Source organism: Diplotaxodon limnothrissa, linkage group LG22 (genome assembly GCF_057381915.1).
Source record: "Diplotaxodon limnothrissa isolate DT_005_m linkage group LG22, D_limnothrissa_male_GT1.1, whole genome shotgun sequence".
NCBI classification, from domain to species: Eukaryota; Metazoa; Chordata; class Actinopteri; order Cichliformes; family Cichlidae; genus Diplotaxodon; species Diplotaxodon limnothrissa.
Window position 1 is genome coordinate 9,612,679 of NC_140616.1, and position 22,438 is coordinate 9,635,116.

At 43.3% G+C, this 22,438-nt stretch overlaps 1 protein-coding gene across 2 annotated transcripts in view; it reads right to left on the minus strand.

Annotated features, from left to right (window-relative positions):
• Positions 1-234: 234 nt before the first annotated feature.
• The window catches only part of hivep1 (HIVEP zinc finger 1), a 66,488-nt gene continuing 44,284 nt past the window's right edge, over positions 235-22,438 (minus strand). For both annotated transcript variants that reach the window (XM_085345807.1, XM_085345808.1), the window contains 7 exons: positions 12,919-12,972; positions 4,078-9,824; positions 3,848-3,981; positions 3,585-3,760; positions 2,962-3,063; positions 1,742-2,265; positions 235-1,501 (listed from right to left, as the gene is read on the minus strand). In XM_085345807.1, coding sequence (XP_085201933.1) covers positions 404-1,501; positions 1,742-2,265; positions 2,962-3,063; positions 3,585-3,760; positions 3,848-3,981; positions 4,078-9,824; positions 12,919-12,972 — 7,835 coding nt within the window. In that variant the 3' untranslated portion in view covers positions 235-403. The remainder of the gene's footprint in view (positions 1,502-1,741; positions 2,266-2,961; positions 3,064-3,584; positions 3,761-3,847; positions 3,982-4,077; positions 9,825-12,918; positions 12,973-22,438) is intronic.

Below are 22,438 nucleotides of genomic sequence, written 5' to 3' on the forward strand. Positions count from 1 at the left end.
ATTTACGAATGACGAATCCTCCAGAATAAAATTGATATCATCCAGTATTATGGTTCTTTTTTATTTTTTTGAATTAAACACAAGCATTGACTGAATTTATAAGGAATTATGTACAGATTCCTAAACAAGAAACTCCATAAAGGCACAATTGTCTATACAACATGTACAAAAAAAAAAAGAAAAAAAACTGTCTGGAGCTGACAATTTGGAAAAAAAATTAAATGATTGGTCATCATCATCATCATCATCATCATAACTGTCATATGATTGCACGTACAATATGAATGTCAGCATCTGTGCTTTGAAAGGTGATTTGCTGAGAAACAAACCCCTGAAAAGTGTTTTCAGTCTTACAAAGTGACAAGAATTACAAAAGGAGAAGAAGTGTTTCCACTTGAGGGTTTCAGGTGGCAATGACCAGTCGGTCTTCATCGTCACTGGAGGCCTCATTATAGTCTTCAACTACCTTCTGCCAGCTGGTCACTGGTGGCGGTCGTAGAGGTGCAGGATCACCAGCTCCTTCAGCTGCAGGCTGTTTGGGGCTTCTTGCTTGACTCTCAGGAGCTGGTGATGGATTCTGCTGGAGGGATTTTTCTCGTTCATCCCTCGCCACAGTCTGTGTGAGCTCTGCTCCACTGTTACCTCCGGGGCTAGCCCTGCTGCCTGAGGTCAGTTCTGGAGAGGAGCTGACCTTAAAAGGGGTGGGTGGTGAACCAAGCCTGTGTTCACCATGAGGTGGCTGTGTTCCCAGAGCTTCAGGGCTTCCCTGCCTCTCAGAGGACCCGGGGAGGGGACTGAGGGTGGACAGAGGGCTGAGCGAAGGAATGATGGCAGGCAGGGCAATATTTACTATTTGCAGGCCTGGGACGTGTGTCTGCGGCCCAGTGCCGCTTTGGGAGGTGGGGTTGGCAGCTAAAACCTGCACTCCGAGGGCAGCATTGAGGGTGAGGCCTTGCTGGGGCAGCAGCTGTGTGGATGCCAGGCCTGTATTGGTCAGTCCCATGAGGTTAAGTGTTTCCAGACCCACTGGCTGGATCGTTTGAGCCTGCAGGCCAGTAACCTGCCCTAGAGGGAAGCAGGGTACAACACTGCTGATTGGTTCCTGGACCACAAGTGGCTGAGTTGGCAAGCTCTCCGTTTGGGGTGGAGTGTTGGGAGCTGGCAACGGGCTCGTGTTTCGATGAATGACGCTCAAAGCTGGGATGGTGAGCTGGACGGGGCCCGCCTGGATTGGCACAAAGGTAGAATAAGCCGCCAGGCCAGCAGGGACCAGCTGGATCCCCCCAACTGGAACCATACTGTAAGAGGAGCGAGATGGCTGCTGAGAGTGCAGGGGCAGGTGACTGAACAGGTGAGTCTGGGTCTCTGCTCCCGGTGTTTGTGATACACCCTGTAGGGGGAAGTGTGAAGGAACTTGAGAACCAAAGGAGGAAGTCTGTGTGCCCCGGTCCACTGGTATACTTGACTCACTGGTTGCCACAGCAGGAGACGCAGAGGTGTCCTGTGAAAGGAAAAAAAATATCGTCACTTCTTGACATTATTTTGGCAAAACCCAAGTTTAGAAGATATCTGGATGAGTCCAGTAGACCTATAGGATTATTCACCTTTGCTCAGAGAATTCAGAGGAGTTTTGTGGAAGTGCCTTGCATGCAGGAGTCAAAGTAAGGGTATGGATAGGAAAGAAGGGAAGCAGACAGGGAGGGATGGGGGGGGGGACACAGTGAGAAAATAAGGGTCTCACCTGGCCTATTTTGGAGCCCTTGCCTTGCACTGGGGGACTAGGGGGCACATCAAAGTCTGGGTAGTCGATGGACATCTGCCTGCAGGGTGACACTGGGCTCATCATGTGCACCGACTCTGTGTCTGAGGTGTAGGACTCTGATGTGGTGGCAACAGGTGGAGGAGAGTGAAGGAAAGCCATTTGACTGCAGCAGGACCCCGAATGCTTGCTCAGGAACACGGGGCTCATCATGGGGACAGATTCGGAGTATGTTGTGTGGGATTCGGGAACTGGAGGCTGGGACAGAGGGAGGGAGATGGAGCTGATCGACATCTGGGCTAGGAGTGCGCTAGGAGGGACGTCAGCCTCTTTGGAAGAGATGTGCTGCGGGCTTGCAGACACAGAAGGATTGGTAGAGAGTCCCGACTCTGCCTGGCTGTCCTCCTCTTCCTCCTCGTTGTCATCATTCTCCTCATCATCAGGACCATCGGAGTCATCTCCATCTGAATCTTGGCGGTCAGCACTGCTCACCTGACTGCGGTCTCCTGCCGAGGAAATACGTGAGAAGAAAAATTGAATTCTTGTCTCTGAAATCTGCTGTACTTACACGTCATCACAGCTAGAAAAAAAACTCATTCACTAAATAACTTTGATTATCATCCAAGATTTCTTTCTTAAAGTGAGAAAAAACAGCACTGAAAATCCCGCTACTCGTGGATGTTTTGTACTGCTGCTGCAGTGTTTCACACCCTACACCACCATACGCCCCTGAGCTCCATCACAGGCAGAGGAGGAAAAACAAATAAGCTGTTAGAGACTTGGACCACAGAATGTTTTCAGGCAGCCTCTCTCTCCCTCTCTTTTTTTCTAAAATTAGATGCAGCAATTTCCTCTTTCTAAACGCTGTGCATGTCGCCCACATGCGCTTTGAGTTAAGAGGAAGAAGCTGCATTTAGAATTTCTAATTAGACAGTGGCAAAGCCATTGATCGACATAGCAACAGAGCACAAGCAGGGACACTCCATGTTTTATATTTCATGCCATTAAACTATTAAAAGAAGGGCAATCCTGCTGTTAGAAATCAAAGCTGACTGTATAAGTAAATCTGAATTAAGTCAATATTATATATGCAACTGTAGTAATACAAAACTCATATTTTACAGACAAACTGTTCATCTTATAGAAGTTATGGCTTTTGTGCAATTCCCTCAAGGAAAACCCCGAGGAGCAAAGCACCGTACCAGAGTCCTCAGCATCCTGATCGTCAATTAGACCGTCAGGCACCCCCATCTCCATGCACTTCTTACTGTGGGCCTTGGATTTCATGTGCTTGGTCAGATTGCCTATAACAAAAAGGGAGGCAATGAGGTCTTACGGGTGGGTAGAGCTTGAACAATAGCACAGAAGGAGTTTATGTAAGAGTATGCGGTCTTTGGGAAAGCTCTATGTAAAGGGTGAGTAACTGATAAAGACATTTTTAAATGAACGTGGGTTGCTGACACCAAGTACTGTTCTGCAGTGTCGCGTGGGTAGGCAAGTTCGATAAAGAATGGTGAATCATACTGTCTTGGTTTAAGAGATGGTGGAATAACATTTTTAATTTCACAGCTTGTAAAAGGAAAGAGTAAATTCTTTCAGTTCCTGTGTGTTACAGATACAGAGTTTGATATTGCAAAATCAGGCGTGAGAAAGAGCTATAACTTTTAAAGACATTAACAGAACTACATTTGTTCCTGTTTATACGAGGCTGCACTAATTATCAAAAGACAAGGCAAATGAAAAATCATACATGCATGTACTGCATTTAAAAGGGACTTATACAGCTGCATTGTACGAACTATAATCACATGGCTTTAACACTCACCTTTCGTCTTAAAGGAGAAATTGCAGTGGACACAATGGTACGGCCGGACATCAGAGTGAGTACGGATGTGTTTGCGCAGCATGCTCGGCTTCTTGCAGCGAATCCCACATTCCTCACAGATGTATTTACCTCGCCCACGGCCACGTACATAAACATACTCCTCGTTAGATTTGTACCTGTGGGTTTGAAATGTAACCATGAGCACAAAATCTAACATAATGTTGCTAACATTTTGAATATAATCAGATTGTTCCGTTTCATACCCGCCATCAAATATTTTGATTCGCCTCGGTTCTGTTGTAGTGACCAAGTCCTTTTCTGAATCGTTGCTGGCTTGAGTCTCTGGCTGCACTTTACTTTTGGTTTCAACTGATACAGACTTTTGGGTTACTGGCAACTGCAGGAAAAAGATGATGTTTTTGGATGTGACTCAAGAAACAAGTCATCATTACAACATTATGATATTTCAGACTTTGCAGAAAGTTAGTCTTACCCTGGGCATGACATCCTTCAGCTTGCCTGAGTAAGACAAGATGTCCGATTTCCCACTTGTTTTTATGGCTGATGTGTAGTGTATTTTCTTGGAGCTCTGCTTGGAGTCAAACAAAGACATGACCACCTTGGTAGGCAACCCCAGTGGGTTAGGGTTGTTGGGTTTGGCTGTCCAGGTAGCGTATGCTGAAGTCTTCAGGTCGGTCTGTTGAACATGGAGAGGTTTCCTTTTCATCAAAAAACACCATGTGAAAGTGGTGGTGGTCTTCAGGCTGGGGAAAGACAGGCGGTGGCTGTCTTTTGTGTTAACCACAGACACAGATGTGGTCAATTTCACTTGACCACCGTGGAAACTGGAGGGCCTAATTGGGGATTTGGCTGGAGTCCACCTCTGTTCCTCAGCTTTTTCTTGAGGCTTCAGATTGTTGTTGGCTGGCATGGAGGTTCCCTGGCTACCAAGTGTAGTATTCAGGATAGGGCCTGTCTCTTCATGAATAACAGTTATTGTATCTTTTTCTATCCCAGCACCATCAGGTGACATAGGTTTAACATCATCAGTAGCCTCTGAGTCCTTCTCCCCATCTGACTTAACCTGGGGCAGAGGTGGGGCCTCCGTCTCAATGGGACTGTCCACTGGTTCAGTTGTGCACACCTGCCTAACGAGTGTCAGCTTCCGTTGTCGGGTCACCTCCGACATCTTGGAATTAAGATAATTGACTGATCGTCCATCGGTGAGGCAGGCCACACCATGCTCATCTTTAGCTCGTTTTTGGTGCTTTTCCATGTAGATGTCCAAGCTGTTTGCAGGTGACAACATTCGTTTGCTTGACGCAGTGGGTTCCTGCTGCGGGCATAGTGTTACTGATGCCAGTTTCTGCGTGCAATGTAAAGACCCAAGAGGAGTTTGTTCTACAGTGCGGTTATGAGGGCCTCCTGTCTGAGCTTGAGTCCTATCTTTCTTTGCAGTTGTTACAACACGAAAATCACTTTCCACACTGGGAGTCGACGACAGACTATTTTTATTGGGCACAGAGTGAGCAGGGTGGATCTGCTCGTGAGTTATCAAGATCTGTGGCAGTGGTACAGCACTTCCTTGGGTTTGATCAAATGATTCTCTTCGCTGTTCACCCGACAAAACAACCGTCTGTGTTTTACTGTCTGCAGCCTGTTGACTGGGTTGAGCTACATACAAATTTTGGATTACATCAGATGATTTTGAAATGCTCAAAATCGGATTGGCAATTGGTATTGTTAAAACTGGCAGGGCTATCTGAGCTCCCTGTGTGCCAGAGAAGGAAAAGGTTTGGCCTGTTCTCAGAGCTGGACACTGTAGTTGGTATTTGGGCACAAAATGTTTTTTTTCTTCTGTGTCAGCTGGTTTGTTTTGGATGTTCTCTCGACAAACCAAGATCTGGTTTAGTGGTTGTTGTATCTTTTGGCAAATCTGAACCCTTGATGTTTGGTGCCAAGGATGTGGAAGGCCATGGACTTGAGGCTGCTGAGTTGGGCTACCCAAATTAATGCTCTGCACCATTTGCTCATTCTTTTGCAGTGGTGGTTCTTCTGTGTGCAGGACAAAGGGCTGAGGCACTGCGCGCCTGCTAGTAATGTGAATCTGCTGAGGTCTGTTCTGAGTGAAAGAGCTAACATTTCCAATGAGAGGTTTATCTAAAGGAGCGGCAGCTTTCCTAACAGGTTGCTGACTTTCAGGTCCAATTTTTAAAGACATCTGCCGAACTAATGGCCCCCGTCTCCTTTCAATTAGTGGCACCTGGGAAAGTTGGGAGAGTTGTCCACTTTTTGGCTGTCCAGCAGGTGACAGAGATCTACTTGGAGATACATTGCCAGAGTCAAAGGATTTGCTGCGGTAGTCACATGAAATCTCCACAGAGGGTTGAGTACATGTGATCTGTTCAGATGCGGCACGCCTCATCATTCCAGGCACACCAAGGGTGTTGAAAGCTGTTGGCAAACACTGAGTCTCTGGAATTTTACCAACGCACTCTCCTCGAGAAGGACTCTCCGATCTAGATGGCTCATCTCTGTCAAAAGAGGCTGAGATGCTGGAGCCACGAGAAAGACTGCTGTCTCTGCTGAGGCTTCGTGAGAGGCTCGATTCAAAACTGGATTCGCCCGATGAATGATCCATTTGAGCCAGACGAATTCTCTTCTTCTTAGGGGGAAGTTTCTCTGCTGGGAGCTTTGACAAACTCTCACTTCTCTGAGGCCAGCTGAACTGATCTGCAGGTTTATCTGCTGGTTCAGCAGTCTGTGTTTCATGTTCTCTGTCCGGTTCCACTGTGACTAAAATCTCAGGAACTTGAATGTTATTCTGACGAACAAGGCGAGACTGATGGATAGGAGTAGAGTGTTCACCAACTGGTGCCACTGTCCTATCAGTGCACTGCTCCTTTCTTTGTTTTCCATAATCTGTGCTCTTAGGTTTTGATATGGTTTCATGGTAACCATCAGTTAAGACACCAGATGCCACATCTGATTTGGGTTTGTTCAGGGGATCCTTCTCCATGCTATCAACAGGAGAGATCCTGTCAATAGACTCTGTCTCAAAGGAATTGGGTCTGCTGAGAGAGTTGGTGTGTCTGATGACTGAAGTGCCGCTGCCTTGCCTTTGCAAGTCTCCTTTAGCAGGGGTACTGATCTGGGTCTCTCGTATTGGCGAAAGTCTGGAATCTGGAGAATTAATGCCTCTTGCTACAAGCTGTATCTGAGGTAGCTTTGGCTGGTTGATTTTGGGTTGTATATCTACTATTACAGCATGGTGAGGAAAATTCCTGTTTGCCAGAACTGCTGGTAGCTCAAAACTAACAGAGCAAGGTGCACTAGTATCAGTTGGAGACTGATCATCCTCATCACCAACACTTTTCATTTTCCTCCTCTTCCTGAATGATGTCTGTTGATCAAGTACCCCTGGCCCAGTTGTGGTTGCTCCTGCTATGGGCTGCTGTAAATTAACATGAAAAACATCTTGGTCAGTTTCTTTGGCAGCCATTGGTTTGTTTTTTGGACCATGAAGTTCAGAGCAGTAGAATTTCTTGTGAGTTTCAAAGTTCTCTAACTTTCTGTACCGGTTACGACACGTTTCACACTCATACATCGTGCCTTTAGTCTGCTGAGGTTTTCTGTTTCTTTCCTGACTGTGTTCAAAAGACCTGCTTCTTTGCATGTGCTCTGCAGAATTGCTTTGTCCGATATAGCCCTCATCCATGGAGCGAACAGAGGGGAGACCATGTCTCTCATTGTGGGAAAAGTCCTCTACTGCTATTTGTCTGACCAAGGTACGAGAATGCATTGCAGGATTTGGGGTTGATGGAGCTGATGAAAATACATCGTCATTTAGTGCACTAATTTTGTCATCACATGACTGGCTGCTGCGCAAAGGATGGGGGACAGCAGCAACATTAAGGGGAAGAGCAGTGTGTCCTGGTGTAGTAGGCATAGAGTTGCTCCTTGTTATTGGCAAACAATCCATCGGTGGGTATTGGGGGGGTACAGAAAGAAGAAATACTGGCTTTGATTTATCTGTGGGAGTGAATGGAGATTTGGGGATGTCTGAGCTGGAACTTGACCTTCTTCCCATTGGTTTAAGATCAAACTGAAAAGAGTCTTTAAATATGTATGACTTCGGGGAGTCTATGCTACCTCTCCTTGAAAGAGAGGTCCTCCTTGGCTTTACACTGTCCAGCTGCTTGTTGTCAACTACTATCTCATTATCAGATATCAACTTTGTAATTCGTTCTTCTAAAGAGCGTGCACTGGCTTCTAATCGTGGACGCATTTGTCCGTCTATCGCCCTTGGTCTCTGCTCATGTGCTACATGCATGACTGAGGCAACCACAGGAGGGACATTAGGAAGAGTGTTCTTGGCAATATCAACATCTACTGGTGGAGTTATCTTTACAAATGGACTGGGTGGACTCATGGCCTGATCAGCACTTTCAGAACGTGAGAAGTAACCTGAATCAGTGCTTCCCAAACTACGTGGACTAAGTAGACACTTAGGCTGTTGCTGCTGAGAAAAGTCTGTTGCTTGTTGCCGCTGAAGCTGAGCGTGCCCACTTAACAGTGGAGACTTGCAGTGTTGGTCTTCATCTTCACTGACGGTTTCTAGTAAGGGATTTGCACCATCCACCCCTTTCAGAGATGACAAGACTGTGATATTCGATCTCAGACTGGCAGTCTGGAAGTCTCGTTGTCGTTGTGCAGCAGCTTGCTCAGGTGCTGCTCCTGTAACTCTCGGACTATCCGCCCTCAGAGGGGAGACATTAACTGGGTACACAACAACTTTTGGGAGTGCAGCTGTTACTTTAGGCTCGTGAGCTCTCTGAGCTGGGGATGATTTGACTGAGTCAGAAACACCGGATAAGTCCACTTCCCCATGGTTGGCTTGTGTTCCACCTGCACTCAGTAAACTGTTTTCAGACAAAGCAGCCACGCTGCTTTGTGACGAGTCGGGGTCTAAGTCGGCAGTGCTACCTTCCTCATCGCTGTCTCCACTCTCCTCTGCCTCTGAATGTGTTCCTGTGGTTTTGTCAGACTCTTGAGATAGCGATCCACCTCCTGATTCGGAGCGTGCAATGAGACCCAGTTTTATGGCATGAGCATGTGATTTCTTGTGTTTGTACAAGTTGCTCTTGGTTTTGAATGAGAAGCCACAAGTAACACAGGGATATGGCCTTTCTCCTGTGTGAGACCTGATGTGTTTGAGCAGCACACTGGGTTTTGCACATGCCCGGTTGCAGTATTCACAAACGTACTTTCCTGGTTTTTTAGGCTTTTGGTCTTTGGAAACCTGTTCAGCACCAAAGGTCATAACAGTGGTCATCTGAACTTGGTTGCTGCCTGGTGTAACTGGGACCTGAATACTGCTGGGAACACTGGCTGAGAGGGACTGGCATGTGTGCACAACTGGTGGTTGGCTTTGTGGCAAAGCACTTGAGCCAGAGGGAACAGGAGCATGAGTTATAGTAGATGGTCCTGCATTAAAGTTTATGTGCAAGCTAGGATTTTCTGGATTGGAAGCAACGGGCATAAAATGCGGTGTAGCAAGGGGAGCGGTACCCTGTGGACCTGTTTGTAGATTTCCCTGTATTGGCGCTGCAATGCCAATGACATTGCCCTGTTTGTCAATATAATAGGTCTGCATATGGGAAGGTTGGGTCTGGAGACCAACATTGACACCTGGCATTGCTGTGACCTGCATCGAGGCTTTCCTCTCAGCCAGTGTGCTAAAATCAGGCTCCATGGCCTTAAGTAGAACATCAAGTGGAGCGCTGTTGGCGTAAGGATCTCCGTCAAAGCTGGAGTCTTGGCTTTTGCTTTCTTTAGGCTTTAGAGTTCCTTTAGCAGTAATCAGAGTGTCCTCCTCACCAGCTGTGAGCTCAAGCGATGGTGGCCTAGAAGATGATTTTTCCTGCTTCAGCCTTTCAGCCTCAGCAGAAAATGACCCCTTGTCAGGGGACGCTGCAACTGGTTGAGCATACTTTTGGTCACTTTCTCCACTGGGCGATGTTGAAAGATTGTGGGAAGGACTGTTGGAGGAGGAGGAGCAAGAATGCGGAGTTTCCTTGGACGAAGATCCTCGGAGAGCAGATTCAGCAGATGTTTTTGACTGCAGGGGCTTCTTCACTGGAGATTTTGGAATTTTCTTTAGCTGATTCTCTGCAACAACCTTCTTCCTCTTAAGACCCTTTATGCTGTCCGCATTTCTTCGACTGCTGTCAGATAGCCCTGTGGAGACAGAGACAATAATTAAGGTGGTATAATAACCATTTCCTTCATCTCCTCTCTTCCAGTGCTACCACAAAGAGTTAGCACAAATGACATTATTGAAAAAATTAACTTCTACTGCTGACAACCTTGGCTTATAAAATGAGTTTAAATGTAATCTCTATTGGACACAGGAAATAACTCTAATGCCATTTTGAAAATCATATTTTTCGTATAACTAACTCTTCTTGTTCCATGAAACTAAAACAAAAATGCACACAGGAAAAGAAAAAGATCAACAGCTCACACACTACAGTGCTTCTGTTTTACCCCTTTATAGCGCATGAAGAATGTTTGAAACACACTTTAATCTCAATACCAGCACCATCTTCCAACTGGAAACAATAAAACAAGTAGACTGCAGTCTATTAAAATTACTGACTGTTCTGTTTTTGCTTTATTTCCCACTATTTAAATAAATTAACTACTTTTACTATTAATTCTGTACTATATAAGCTGTGTTATCTCCAGTGACAAATAGTGACACTATTCTGGATCATACTGCACATTTACATGTACATGTGTTATCATTTTAATCCAACTGTAAAACGAATACATAACATTTGTGGTTGTTATATATAAAAATATGTCTTAAACAGCTTTTTGAGAGCTTCAACATTCCAGTTGTGAAAGCTTTCTCTGCAGCCTACTTTGTTTTCCATCAGCTTATCGATAATTTGTTTTATTTAGATAATGATAGACGTATACTACAGTGAAGATACTTCGCCCTCGCACTCGTTAGCTGTGTGACTAATACCACAGAGACCCACGCTTTATTATGCAAGTAACAGTCACTTCTTGCCCTTGTTGATAAGAAATGTTGACCTATGAAGGCTCGGCTGATCAGAAAATGGTGCAAATAACTAGCGTATAACAAAGTACATCTGCGTGCTTACTGAGCTGCATTCTTATAATAATAGGTGCACTGTTTTAAAAAGGGCACACCCATGCAATGGTGTCCCATAATAATGACTGAGGCAAGTGTTTTCATGGGCATGTTGCACAAGAGTAGCAGTGTCACAGCCTGTCACAGTTTCCTGGCCTGTGTAGGTATTTCCCAAGATGACTTCAGGGTTCTTTCAAGGGCTTCCCTTTACATAAGTAAATCCATTCTCCATGCAACCATGCAACTAGAGAGGCTTTAAAACTGCCATGCAATCAATATAACAAGGTCTTCTGAACAAACCCTGTTTTTTAAAATAACCTTTTCTAATTGATGCTTAAAAACAATCTTTGTACAAACTGTAGCTAAAAGACATGGGAAAGGCAATATTTATTCATCCAAACTACACAAACCAGTTCTCAAAAAAGGGACGTGACTTCACCACAAGTTTTCCATCATTAACAGTCACTGAGATAAAAGAAGCCCTTTTTGTTAACCTTCTCCTCATTTCTAAACACTCTTATGTTCCTGTAACTGCATTAAAATAATATATTTAATGTAAAATAAAGGCGATCCTTTAGTTATCTAGACCAAGGGCAATTGACATACTTCTTCATAAGGCAGGTTGCCAAAGAGATTACCCTTTGACTTACTGGCAGTGATAAAACTACCTGCTGTACTTTAAGAGGTGGACTGAGATATTTATACCCTGTTTAGAATCACCACCCAATCCCATTTACAGTGGATGATTCAATCAAAGGTTGAGTGTCATTAAAAGGAAAATGCACAGCAGGCTGATTCTCAGGCACAGCTTAGTCAAACTGGCTTTTCTATTTCAATGTAGTTACACAACAGTCCACTTATCAAAGAAACTGTTCGTGTGTTCAGTCGGGGCACAATGGAAAGATTACTGAGAATTTATGCACACAGATCAAAACAAAGGAAACATTTTATGGTAAATACACTGGTCCTTATATAGCGCTTTTCTACTCTTACTGAGCACTTAAAGTCCTCTTAAGCGCACACAGCGCACTCTTCTTTGCCGTTGAGCCCTTTTTACCCTTTACGTACACGCTCTAACACCATCTTGCCCAAAGAAAATCAACACAGAGGGCTACAGGAGCTGTGGATCAAACCCTGATCTTCTGATTAGTAGATGACGCAATTCTCCAATTTAATTGCCGGGTTCATCTTTAGAAGAGACGGATAATAATAATTTATATATTTTTTTTAATTTCAATTTAACTGCAGCATTATCACATGATTATGAATGGATCGTGAACAAAAAAATAAATAAACTCCATCCACCAGATCGCTGGCAGCCCATCGTGGTTTAGGGGCTGAATTTGGCAACAGCGTCACACACCTGTGAAAGGCTATGTCGTAGGCTCTACATAGATTCACTGCAGAAGTATAAATCACACATTTCACTGGAGACCAGGTAGAAATTACAAGTTCACACCAACCTGGAAGCATCAACAGCTCTACAGTACTTGGTAGTTAAATATCTAATTGCTTTTAAAGAAAACCTTAAAATTTAAATGGGACATTTTTGTGCAACCACATAAACATCTGCCACTAATATCTGCTTTCATGCTCAGAAGACATGATAAATGCATCAGTCTTCACTAAAATAAAAATAAAAAAAACCCCACACATGATGTTTATAAGGGCAGTTACCTCTGCTCTCTTTTTACCTTTAAATACAGTACTTATATCAGGTTTGCAAGCCTTTCTAACATTAGCTGTACCTCTTACAATAAACACGAGTTCAAGCACTTTATTACCATAAAAACCTTAATGAGTCTGCCTGTTTAAATGCAGGATTTATTCATATTAATAACAGTAAATCACTGTTGTTTTTACTTTTTTATTATAATTTTTTTCAGTGTTTTTGCCCGCGTACCCTGAAGCACTTTGGGTTTCCTCTGGGTGAAATGTGCTTGCCGTGCCTCACTGATGTGACCGATGTAATAATCTTTCCTTTCCACATCAGTGATTTTGCATTTATTTTGCGCTTTTTGCTTGTGCTTTATTTTAGGTTAAATTACTTATTTAATTCACTTTAAACCCTGAGGTGGTGAAAGAGAAGATATTCTACATTAAAAATGAAAGAGAGAGCTTTCCTCGCAGTTCTCTGGAAATTGCAAGTTTTGATAAGAGATCTCTTACCTTTCTGTGAGCCTTTGGGGTCTTTAAGCTCTTTCTGTGCCTCCTCGATTTTATCTGCAACACAAGAACAGAAACCATTTTCAGCACAGAGCAGCGCGCTCGACAGTCGAGGCAGTGCAGAATGAACTAATGATTCTGGGGATGCTTCCCACACAGCTGCAGCAGGATGAAGGTCTTTCAAATGAAAAACAGACATTCTTCCATAGCAGAGAGAGTGCACTATTCCATTATGGAAACTACTGTAATCATATGAAGGGGGGCGCACACAAAAACACAATCACGCAGGCACACCCACTTACAGAAAAGAGCAGTACGAGGGTGTTTGATACACAGATTAAGTTTGCAAACAAGTCTATAAGGTGGGTTCGTTGTCATTATCACAGTGTGCGCTCTAACCCACAGATCAATTTGCATATTTAACTGCAGTTTACGCCCCTCGGGGGGCACAAGAGTATTCAATTCAGCTCTTCTATATGTCACAGCATATCACCCACATCCAGCAGGTTAAGAACCTGTTTTTGTATGACCCATATGGATGTGTGGGAGGTGACGCAGTACTGTAATCAATATTAATTATATAGACTGGCTCGTTGTGGCGTGAGTGGGTTATACACAGTGGAATAGAGGCAAAGAGATGAGTTAAATCCTCTGGTTTCCTGCTCCTGCAGGGTCACTGCCACTGGCTGTGGGAGTGAGGAAGGATACAGAATATGAAAGTACGTGTCCAGCACTCATTATTTCTAATTTATGTTCAAAACTCTGACTTCTTCTCCAAGTTCAAGCAACAGGCAGACATATTTATTCATTAAAACCATAACAATAAAAAAATTCATATGAAAAATGAAAGTGCAAACTCATTACTTTCAGGAAATCTGATGGACCATTAGCAGCTCTTTCTTCTTTTCCTCACTTTCTATTATGCAAAACATATTCTGAGCTGTTTTGACAGCTTTGTTTCCTGGATACTGCAGTAATTTGACTTTTTTTTTGCAGGCTTCTATAAGCAAAATGTAAAATTCTGCATGCAACACACAATACCAGAGCCTGGCCACTACTGTAGCATGTCCGTGCCTTCCCAAACCATCCATGGAAACTGGATGGAAAAACAAACCCACAAAGACTTCTATGCCCTGCTTCTGACATTAGAGTGCAAGCGGAGTCCTTGAGGACCGGTGGGAGTAATTTTGCACAAATGTTAATGGAGAGTGAAAGAGGATGTTCCTCTGTGGTTCCCAAATTTACAGTCCAATGCCGGGAATACTCAGAGGGGAGGACACAAGCAGGCCACAGAGGAGGTCAGGGATTATGTCATCATCTCTGTGTGTTTGTGTTACTATAGTCACACCCTTCTCAGTCTCTCTCCCTCTCTATATCCCAGGCACACGCCGCGAATTACATAATGCGTCCCCACCCCTGCGCTGCTGTAGAGCAAAACAAAGGCACCCTGCCAGCAGAAACACAGCAACCGAGGCACACGAGGAGAGGGTAGAGCGTTTGTTTATCTGCACATCTTTAACAAAATGGTAGATAGAAAGAGAGCAAAGACAGAGGTACGCATTTGTTTACATATAAATGACCACGTGAACGCCCTTGGCATCCAAAGGCGGCACGGTATTTCTCCAAACAGAGAGGATCCCGAAGCTTCCCTCAGAGTCATGGCTACCACGGCTCACCCTCACGGCTTCCTTGTGTAAATATCTGTGCTGCTGCAAACCAATTTGAGATAATAAATGCTTATTTTAGTGGTCGGGAGGTTCCGAGGTAGACTTCAGAGAGCATATGCTTCATAGTCTACACAGCGTGATATACATATGTCTCATATTAGAGCGTGCTGGCAAACAAGGGCGTAAGTGATTACTGCCCACCAAAAATCTTATTAGTGGTTGTGTATGTTAGGAGAGCGGAGTGTAAGCTATCATAGAGCATATTCTTCTTCTTACATAACAAGCTGCAAACACGACCCCCTCGCGCTGAATGACACCCATGAAGTCGAGCTCTGGAGCATGGAAAAGATCAGGAAACCCCAGCGTGGGTGAATGGAAAGGGGCGAGGCAGCACTACCCTCAATAAGGACGAGAAAAATATTCTACTCAGAGCGCCCGAATTATTAAACAAGCAGGGAATTATTATGGGGTTGCTCATATTTGCCTCATTATGGCTGCTGGGGTTGCTGAGGTAGTGTGGGTGAGGGCTACATGTGGGCTTTGCGACCATCCCAGTGCCATCTAAAAGAAAAAATTGGTGTAATTGTACCATAACCTCAGCAAAAACAGCACAAAGGAATCCATACAAAATGTTAGTGGTGATGAAAAGCAGAGCGCTGCATTGTGTAACATGACCACAAAATTTGAAGGAAGCGAGAAAAACAAAAAAACAACACAGTTTGAGGACATTAAAGTCAGACAGAGCCACTTATAGGGCAACTGCTTACAAGTGTGGTTTTAAACAGAGCATAGAAGGGAAGAAAAACTATTTGTAGGATCCTTGAACTGCTTTTTAAAAACACTGTGCTGTACATACTCCAATTCTTTTGGCTCCTTCTAACCATTAAACACAAAAAAAAAAAGATCATCGCCCTTACAAAGCACATTGGGCTGCTGCCCTGGGAGTTTGGTGCGCTTAAGTAGACTGTACTGTAAGCAAGAGGCTTTAATAATTTAGTGGACCATGGATCGATATGCAACTTAAACATGCAGTGGTACTTTGTCTTACTTAAATCACAAAGGAGTCTGATGTGCAGCTGATGACTGTAAAGAGATGTACAGGTTGTTCTGTTCTCCTACAAATGAAACAACAGGACAGCAGCGAAACGCAGATGGAAGTTCGCCCTCAGTCTCGAGGGTGCCGACTCCTGATCTTTGATCTATAAAACGTGATATCTCAGGATATGATCAGGCTGGGAGAGGCCTGAGTGGGCGGGTGCATGTCAATTAGGCTGAGGTTAGTGGGCGAGGGAGTCAGTCTCCTCTCTGGTTGCTGTCATGACAACCACAAATCTTTAATGCCCCCCCCCCGCTCGACATCTTCCAGCCCACTCCTCTCTCTGTGCTGTCTACGATGACTAGGAAATATGATTACCGTTACCCCCAGGGCAAAGATGACGTAACGGCAAAGAAAACGTTCACACCTTTCGATACCAGCGCCCACCTGATGTGAGTTTACAACCTTGCACTTATGGTGGGGGGGGAGGAGTGTTGGGTAGGAGGGGAAGCCCATCCAAACAGATGAGCTGCAGATCTAAACATGATCTAAACTTCTAAAAAAAACAACCTATGTCAAACTAGATCCCCACCCTCCTAATGGATAATAATAATATTACATTTCACCCTACATCGAGCAGCATCACAACTGCATCTCCCTGGCACTGGATCCCCGCTGAGAGTCCCTCTGCCTGTTGGCCAACAAATAACCACCAGGCTCATACACCCTCCTCCCGTCACTGCCAGCTTGTAAAAATTCATATTTTACTCAACAGCCTTCCCTGCTGGGCCTCGCCGAGCCAAATGGCGGCCATCGACAGCACTGTGGCAGCGTTTCATGGCAGCCATATGCACAAAATTCACGTGTTTCAGATGGCCCCAACAGTTTGGCTTCAGCTTCCCCTGTTATAGCATCAAAGATGTGTGCGTGTGGGGAGGGGGATAATTGTTTTTCACAAAAACAGCATCTGCGAGGGGTTTGAGGTGTCATCAGTATGCGCGACACTACACCAGCACACCAACGAGAAGCCCGAAAACTGCTGCTGGACCATAGTTTGAGCCGTCTTTTTAATCACGTCTGAGGTACTAAATTAAAACAAATTCTGTGGAAAAGGTTGGTGTCGTGTCCGTGATAGTTCGATCCAGATAGGTGGACTGAAGTGCCTGAAGCTGATGTGTGGATGATAGCAGGAAGCAGGAGGACAGCGGGCGCTTATTGCTGGATCAAACGGGAAAGAGGAGAGGAAGAGGAGAAGGAGAGCGGAGATGACAAGATGGGATTCGGCAGCTGCCCCCCTCTTCGCTGTCACTGCGCGGGAGGGAGTTTGGGATTATGTAACTCGAGCACCTCCACCAGCCTGCTGTACCCACTCACTCACACGCTACCATCAAACACCCATCAAAGACACCCTCACACTAACTGATGCATGCGCTCACTCACAGACGAGGACATTTTCCAACTCCGTAAAAATGGGCAATCGATGGTGATAATTAGTTGAGCAACCATACGCTAATTAGCAAATAAAGCACACTGATCATTTATGCATAATTAAGTCATTTATTAAGGAATATATGGTACTCCACATTCCCTTCCTCCAGCTGGTTTTCTCTGCTTTGTTTACAGATCATTAACTAAATAATATTAAAAAAGGTAAATGAATTCATGAATTAATAACAATTTAAAAGAAACAGTAGATTGACTGAGATTAAAAACAATTTATTGCAGTCCTGCTTCGAAACAGCACTAAAGCATTGAACCTATTCAGGTAACTGTGGGTAAGACATTTGCTGTTTAGATAATGTTCCTGCTTTTGTTTGTCTTGTGCAGCTTTTAAAAGAAATCTGGCAGTTTCACATTTGGCTCAGGGGGCCAAGAAATCAATTTATTGGCAAAAATTATTAAGAAAGGATTGTCAGCATTAAGTGAGAGATAAAACAGGCATATACGGTAGAAATCAAAGCTTATCTGTCCTTTAATTGATTAGATAACAGACAAAATCCACAATTTACTTTATTTCCTCATAAAATATTTAGAAATCTGCTCTCAGTTGTGTCTCATTTGATACCAATTCCAACAATATGGGTTCCTGAACTGTTTTTAAGGAAAAATTGACAACATAAACATCTTTTTTAATTACTATTACTTTACTTGCAAAAAAAGATTAATCAACAAAGTACTTAGCAGATTAATGAAATTAGTATTTCAGCTGTGCTGTACGTAGCTTCTCCTTACAGTCTTTTAATTTGGTTCCCTCTGATTAGAGCAGGATTAATAGACAGAAAGGCTGAAATCATGCCAGTTGCACCAGCTGTAGGAAATAAAGCCGTCTGCAGCCAAATAGGGAACCATTTCAACTCTGATAAACGCCCGGTTTGTTCTTTTATGTAATTATAGTTTAAATGACAGATGTACAGGCAACAATATTTTCTCTTCTACAGAATCCTGATCGCTCCCTGAATGGCTTCATTTGACAATGACGCTATTATTAAACATGGGCATCCCCTCGTACAATACTCATAACAACAGCTGGCAGATGCATGAGCTGTGCAGAACTCGCCGTCACCTTTAAAGGCAGTCTGTCGATCTCATCTTTGTCTCCTCCAGAGGAGAAACTGAGTTTTTGCTGTCCTCAGCAGCTGACCGGTGCAATAAGTGTCCATAAGGGTTGTCATCAGTGCGTGACACATTCTTTATCATCGCGGACACACCCGTGAAAACAGCCTGCCGGCGGTCTCGAGCAGGGTGAGCCAATCTGAATGCAGAACTGAGACTGAAACGACTCGAAGGAAGTACAGCTTGTGCTTCCTGAGTGACCGAACAAAAGATGAGGAAGCGCAGAGGAATCCCCAATCGCACTGAGTGTCCCATTACCCTGCAGTCAATCATCATCACCAGTCAGCTCAGCGCGAGGCGACTGCCACTCCCGCTCCCTTCCTCGCATTAGCTCCCTCTCACTTTATCAAATCTAATCAACACAAAAGCACAGACACAGAGAGAATGATGGGAACACCTAACACCGATGAAGAGGGAGAGAGCATAAAGACTCGGGACAAAAATCGAATCTAAAATCTAATGCGGGTTAAAATTTCTTTAAAGTGTTTTTCTGCTTGATTTCTGAGATCAAATTTCTGGACGGATTCTTAGTTTATACTTGAAGAAGGTTCAGTTTCCTCTGTTGCCGTTAAGTCAGGTCTTTGAAAATAAACCTTTCAACTGCATAGCGTGATACTGCGTGTGCAACACGTTTCATTCTTTTTAGGACTGATTATTTTAATTATGGTTATTGGCACGTTAATATTGATACACCAGTTAAATATTTGAGGTTTCCAAAAATTTAAGCAAATTTCAGTCTTTAATCATTGGACTATATATATATAAATTTATTTATATCTATAGATCTATAGATCGATAGATCGATAGATAGATAGATAGATAGCATAGTGGTAAGACTACACGCCTCTAGAGCGTCACAAAATTGATTCCCGCCTGGGGCATCTGTATCCAGTAAGGGTCCTAAGGCTAGACCCCCCCATGCGAGCCTACTGCACACACATGCTATGGCAAGGGGGAGCCAGGACGACAGGTCAGGGGGGAGATATCATCACTCCCACCTGAGATTGGGTAGCAAGCCCCAAGTGTGATAGACCACTAGGATCGTTGAGTGCAAGGCTACGAGATATATATCTTTTTTTTAAATTAGGAAATTTAAAAGAAAGTAATGTACTGAATGCATGTGTTATAAATGTATTATAAATTTACATATATATTATGTAAATGTATATAATTTTATTTATGTATATACATTTTAAAAATGATCTGCCTCAGGTGAACACTAACATAAAATAAGCCTATTTTTATGATGAAGTAGAAATATTTCATAACAAACGAATTTTACAAAATTGTAAAGACTGGACTCGATTGTTTTCTTTAAAAGCAGTCTCTGTACGCATTTAGAAGTTGACGAGATGAATGTAGTTCATAAAGGTAAATGCTTTTAGTCATCTAGATGCAAAATGTTGACTATTTAATATCTCACTGCCTCCTTTGATCTATTTTTTTTTCCCTAATAAATGTTTTCAGTGGGTCTGGGCTACGGGCTGGACATAAACTCTTAATACAGATGCTGTGATGTATGTAAAATGTCTTGCTGTAATAAGTAAGTCATTTTATGGGAAAAAAAACCCAAACCAAACCTCATCTGAATAGCAGAGAACCCTTTAGCATTAACGGTGGCTGCACCGGGGCACAGGGAGGTCAACTGTGCTGCTGCATCCACACATGCAAAGTAAAAGTTTACTATGCAAATAAAACGAATAACAAGGAAAAGATCCAGAAACAGACTGTGTTACTGGTTTTTGAGTGAGCCGCAGAATCAGGTTACAAACGTAAAGCCGTCCCAGTGCTTGCACAGACTTGTCCCTTACAGAGATTCCTTCTGATTTTCTGACTCCTTCAGTTATATTGCGTACCACAGATACGTGGCTGTTATTTGCATATTACTTGGAGAAATGCTATGTTTTAATTGCTGGGACTGTTTGCCCTCAAGAGTCAAAGCAGAGACTCCTTCCCAGTTTTTACTTCTGCAAACCCCATTTATATCTGAACAAATACGTTTTTTTAACCTAAAAATAAATATTTTAAAATCATTATTTTCTCTTCATGTTTTCATTTTACGCAGTGCGCCATCAGTTTTTTGGAAAAGTGGTTCAGGGTTGCTGATCCTCATCCTATCCTTCCCCCCCCGCAGCCTGGAGATCAGCTGCTGTCTGCTAAACATCCCACGAAGTGGGGGCGACAAGGTGGAAGGGATGTGGATGAAGGGAGGCAGGAGTAGAGCTGTTTACCGTGTTGTTTATGAGCAGCGTGTTGAGTGGAAGTGACAGCAGCAGGGCAGGTAAGAGTTAAAAAAAATATTTTAAAAACCCCGGCATCAACTGGAGCTTCAGGCGGGCAGCTTTTAATAATGTATCACCATCAAGAGAGGAGAGATGAGGATCTTATACACAGGGCAGCAAACACACACACAAGCTGAACAATGCCGTGACAGAGGTGCACTTGTCTTAGTTACCTCTAAAAATAATGCTAATAAGAGCTAAAGCTACTGCATCCTCACAGTGATGAAGCTGCAAACACCCAGTCAACAAATGAAAAATAGATCACACCCTCCCTCCTGCACACAGACAAAGACAGAGGTTTGGTGCGCTATCGGTACAGTACTGCTGCCTCCGCAGGAAACTGTAGGTGGAAGAAGCAGCAGACTGGAGGCCACTGATTATTGGGACCGCGTGGGCACCCTTGTGAAAAATTGATATAACGAGAAACCTACCGGGTGGGTAGAAGAGTGCGTGTTTGTGTTCATGTGTAGGGGTTTTTAATGGTGCGGGCGGAGATGAACGTGAACGTGAATATTATCCTCTTCTATCTTTTTCGGTCCACGCACGCATTAAAAACCTTCTCCCCCAAAAAGCTGTATGCACCAAAATAGACGAGAGAGAACCAGACTTCCAAACGCAAAGCCAAGACACGATAAATGATGCGTTCCATCCCGCAGCTGCAAATCACGGAAGGTGTCAAGCTCGTTTTGTAGAAAAATTATTAACAAGCTACCCAAGAAAATTAAGATGCTGCTGCAGTTAATATCCCAGATTTATTATTTGTTTCTAATTTATTCCAATAATTTCCTCTAATCTTTACTTTAGAAAAAAAAAAATCAAGGTAGTTTCTACGGTTTATGGTTTTCCTTAAAACGAATAGAAAGAATTGACAGATACAGGCACCAGTTTAGCTCACTGGTTGAGCAGATGCCTGTATGACTTATGGCTGTGGGGCAGCAGCCAGGGGTCGAGTCCGGCCTGCAGCCCTTTGCTGCATTTCTTACCATGCACTCGCTCCCTCTTTGCTGCCAAACTGTCAAAAAAGATAAAAAGCTCAAAAATAATCTTAAAAAAAAATTTGAGTCGTGCAGAGTTGTGATTTCTCTGGATCTCTGCAGATTTGTTTCACTGTTGGTCAAAGCTTGAAAAGTTGTTCCTTAACCCTTGAACCAAAATGCGAAGTCAAAATTGCATTGAAACACAAATTTAACCAGGTGTCAGAACTAAAACAAAACCAGACCAAAAAACAAAATATATTCAACTTACAGAGTTTTAAAACAAACAAAAAAAACCAGCAGAGCCGTAGACGTACTAGCACTAAAGTAAAAGTGGAATCAGGTTTGGGTGTAACAGCTGAAGTTTCTGGTCAAGACTTCCTGTTACCGTTTGCAGTCCAACCATGAAAGCAGATAAAATTGAAAAAGATAAATCAACATCAGAATAAGCCCAATGATTAAAGACATTATTTCAGCCAATGTCTGTTTGTAGAAATTATTCACCTGCATTCAGTCAAAGCTGATTGGTCGGTCCTATTCAGAAGACTTCCAGTACCAAAAATCACGTCTTATGCCTTCAAATTCCACTTTGTTGTTCATATGCTGAATCTGTTTATATATAACATACTCTCAATATAACACCACTATTTAATTTCAATGAAACAACTACTTTACACACGACTGCGACTAATTATTTCATTTTGTTTCTATTAAAGATTCATTTGGGTTTTAAATCCGTCACTTAATTGTTGGGTTGAAAGCATCGGAAACTAGTGAGAAATTTCCATTAGAGCCATCCAGAGATTAATACTTTACACCGTGCTTACAGTGATTTAATACACCGAGGGAAACATTTAACATGTGAGAAGCTGAAATCAAGAAATATTTAATCAGCCGTAGAAAGCGTTAGGACCATCAGTGATTTGGTTAATCAGCATTAAATTAGTATTA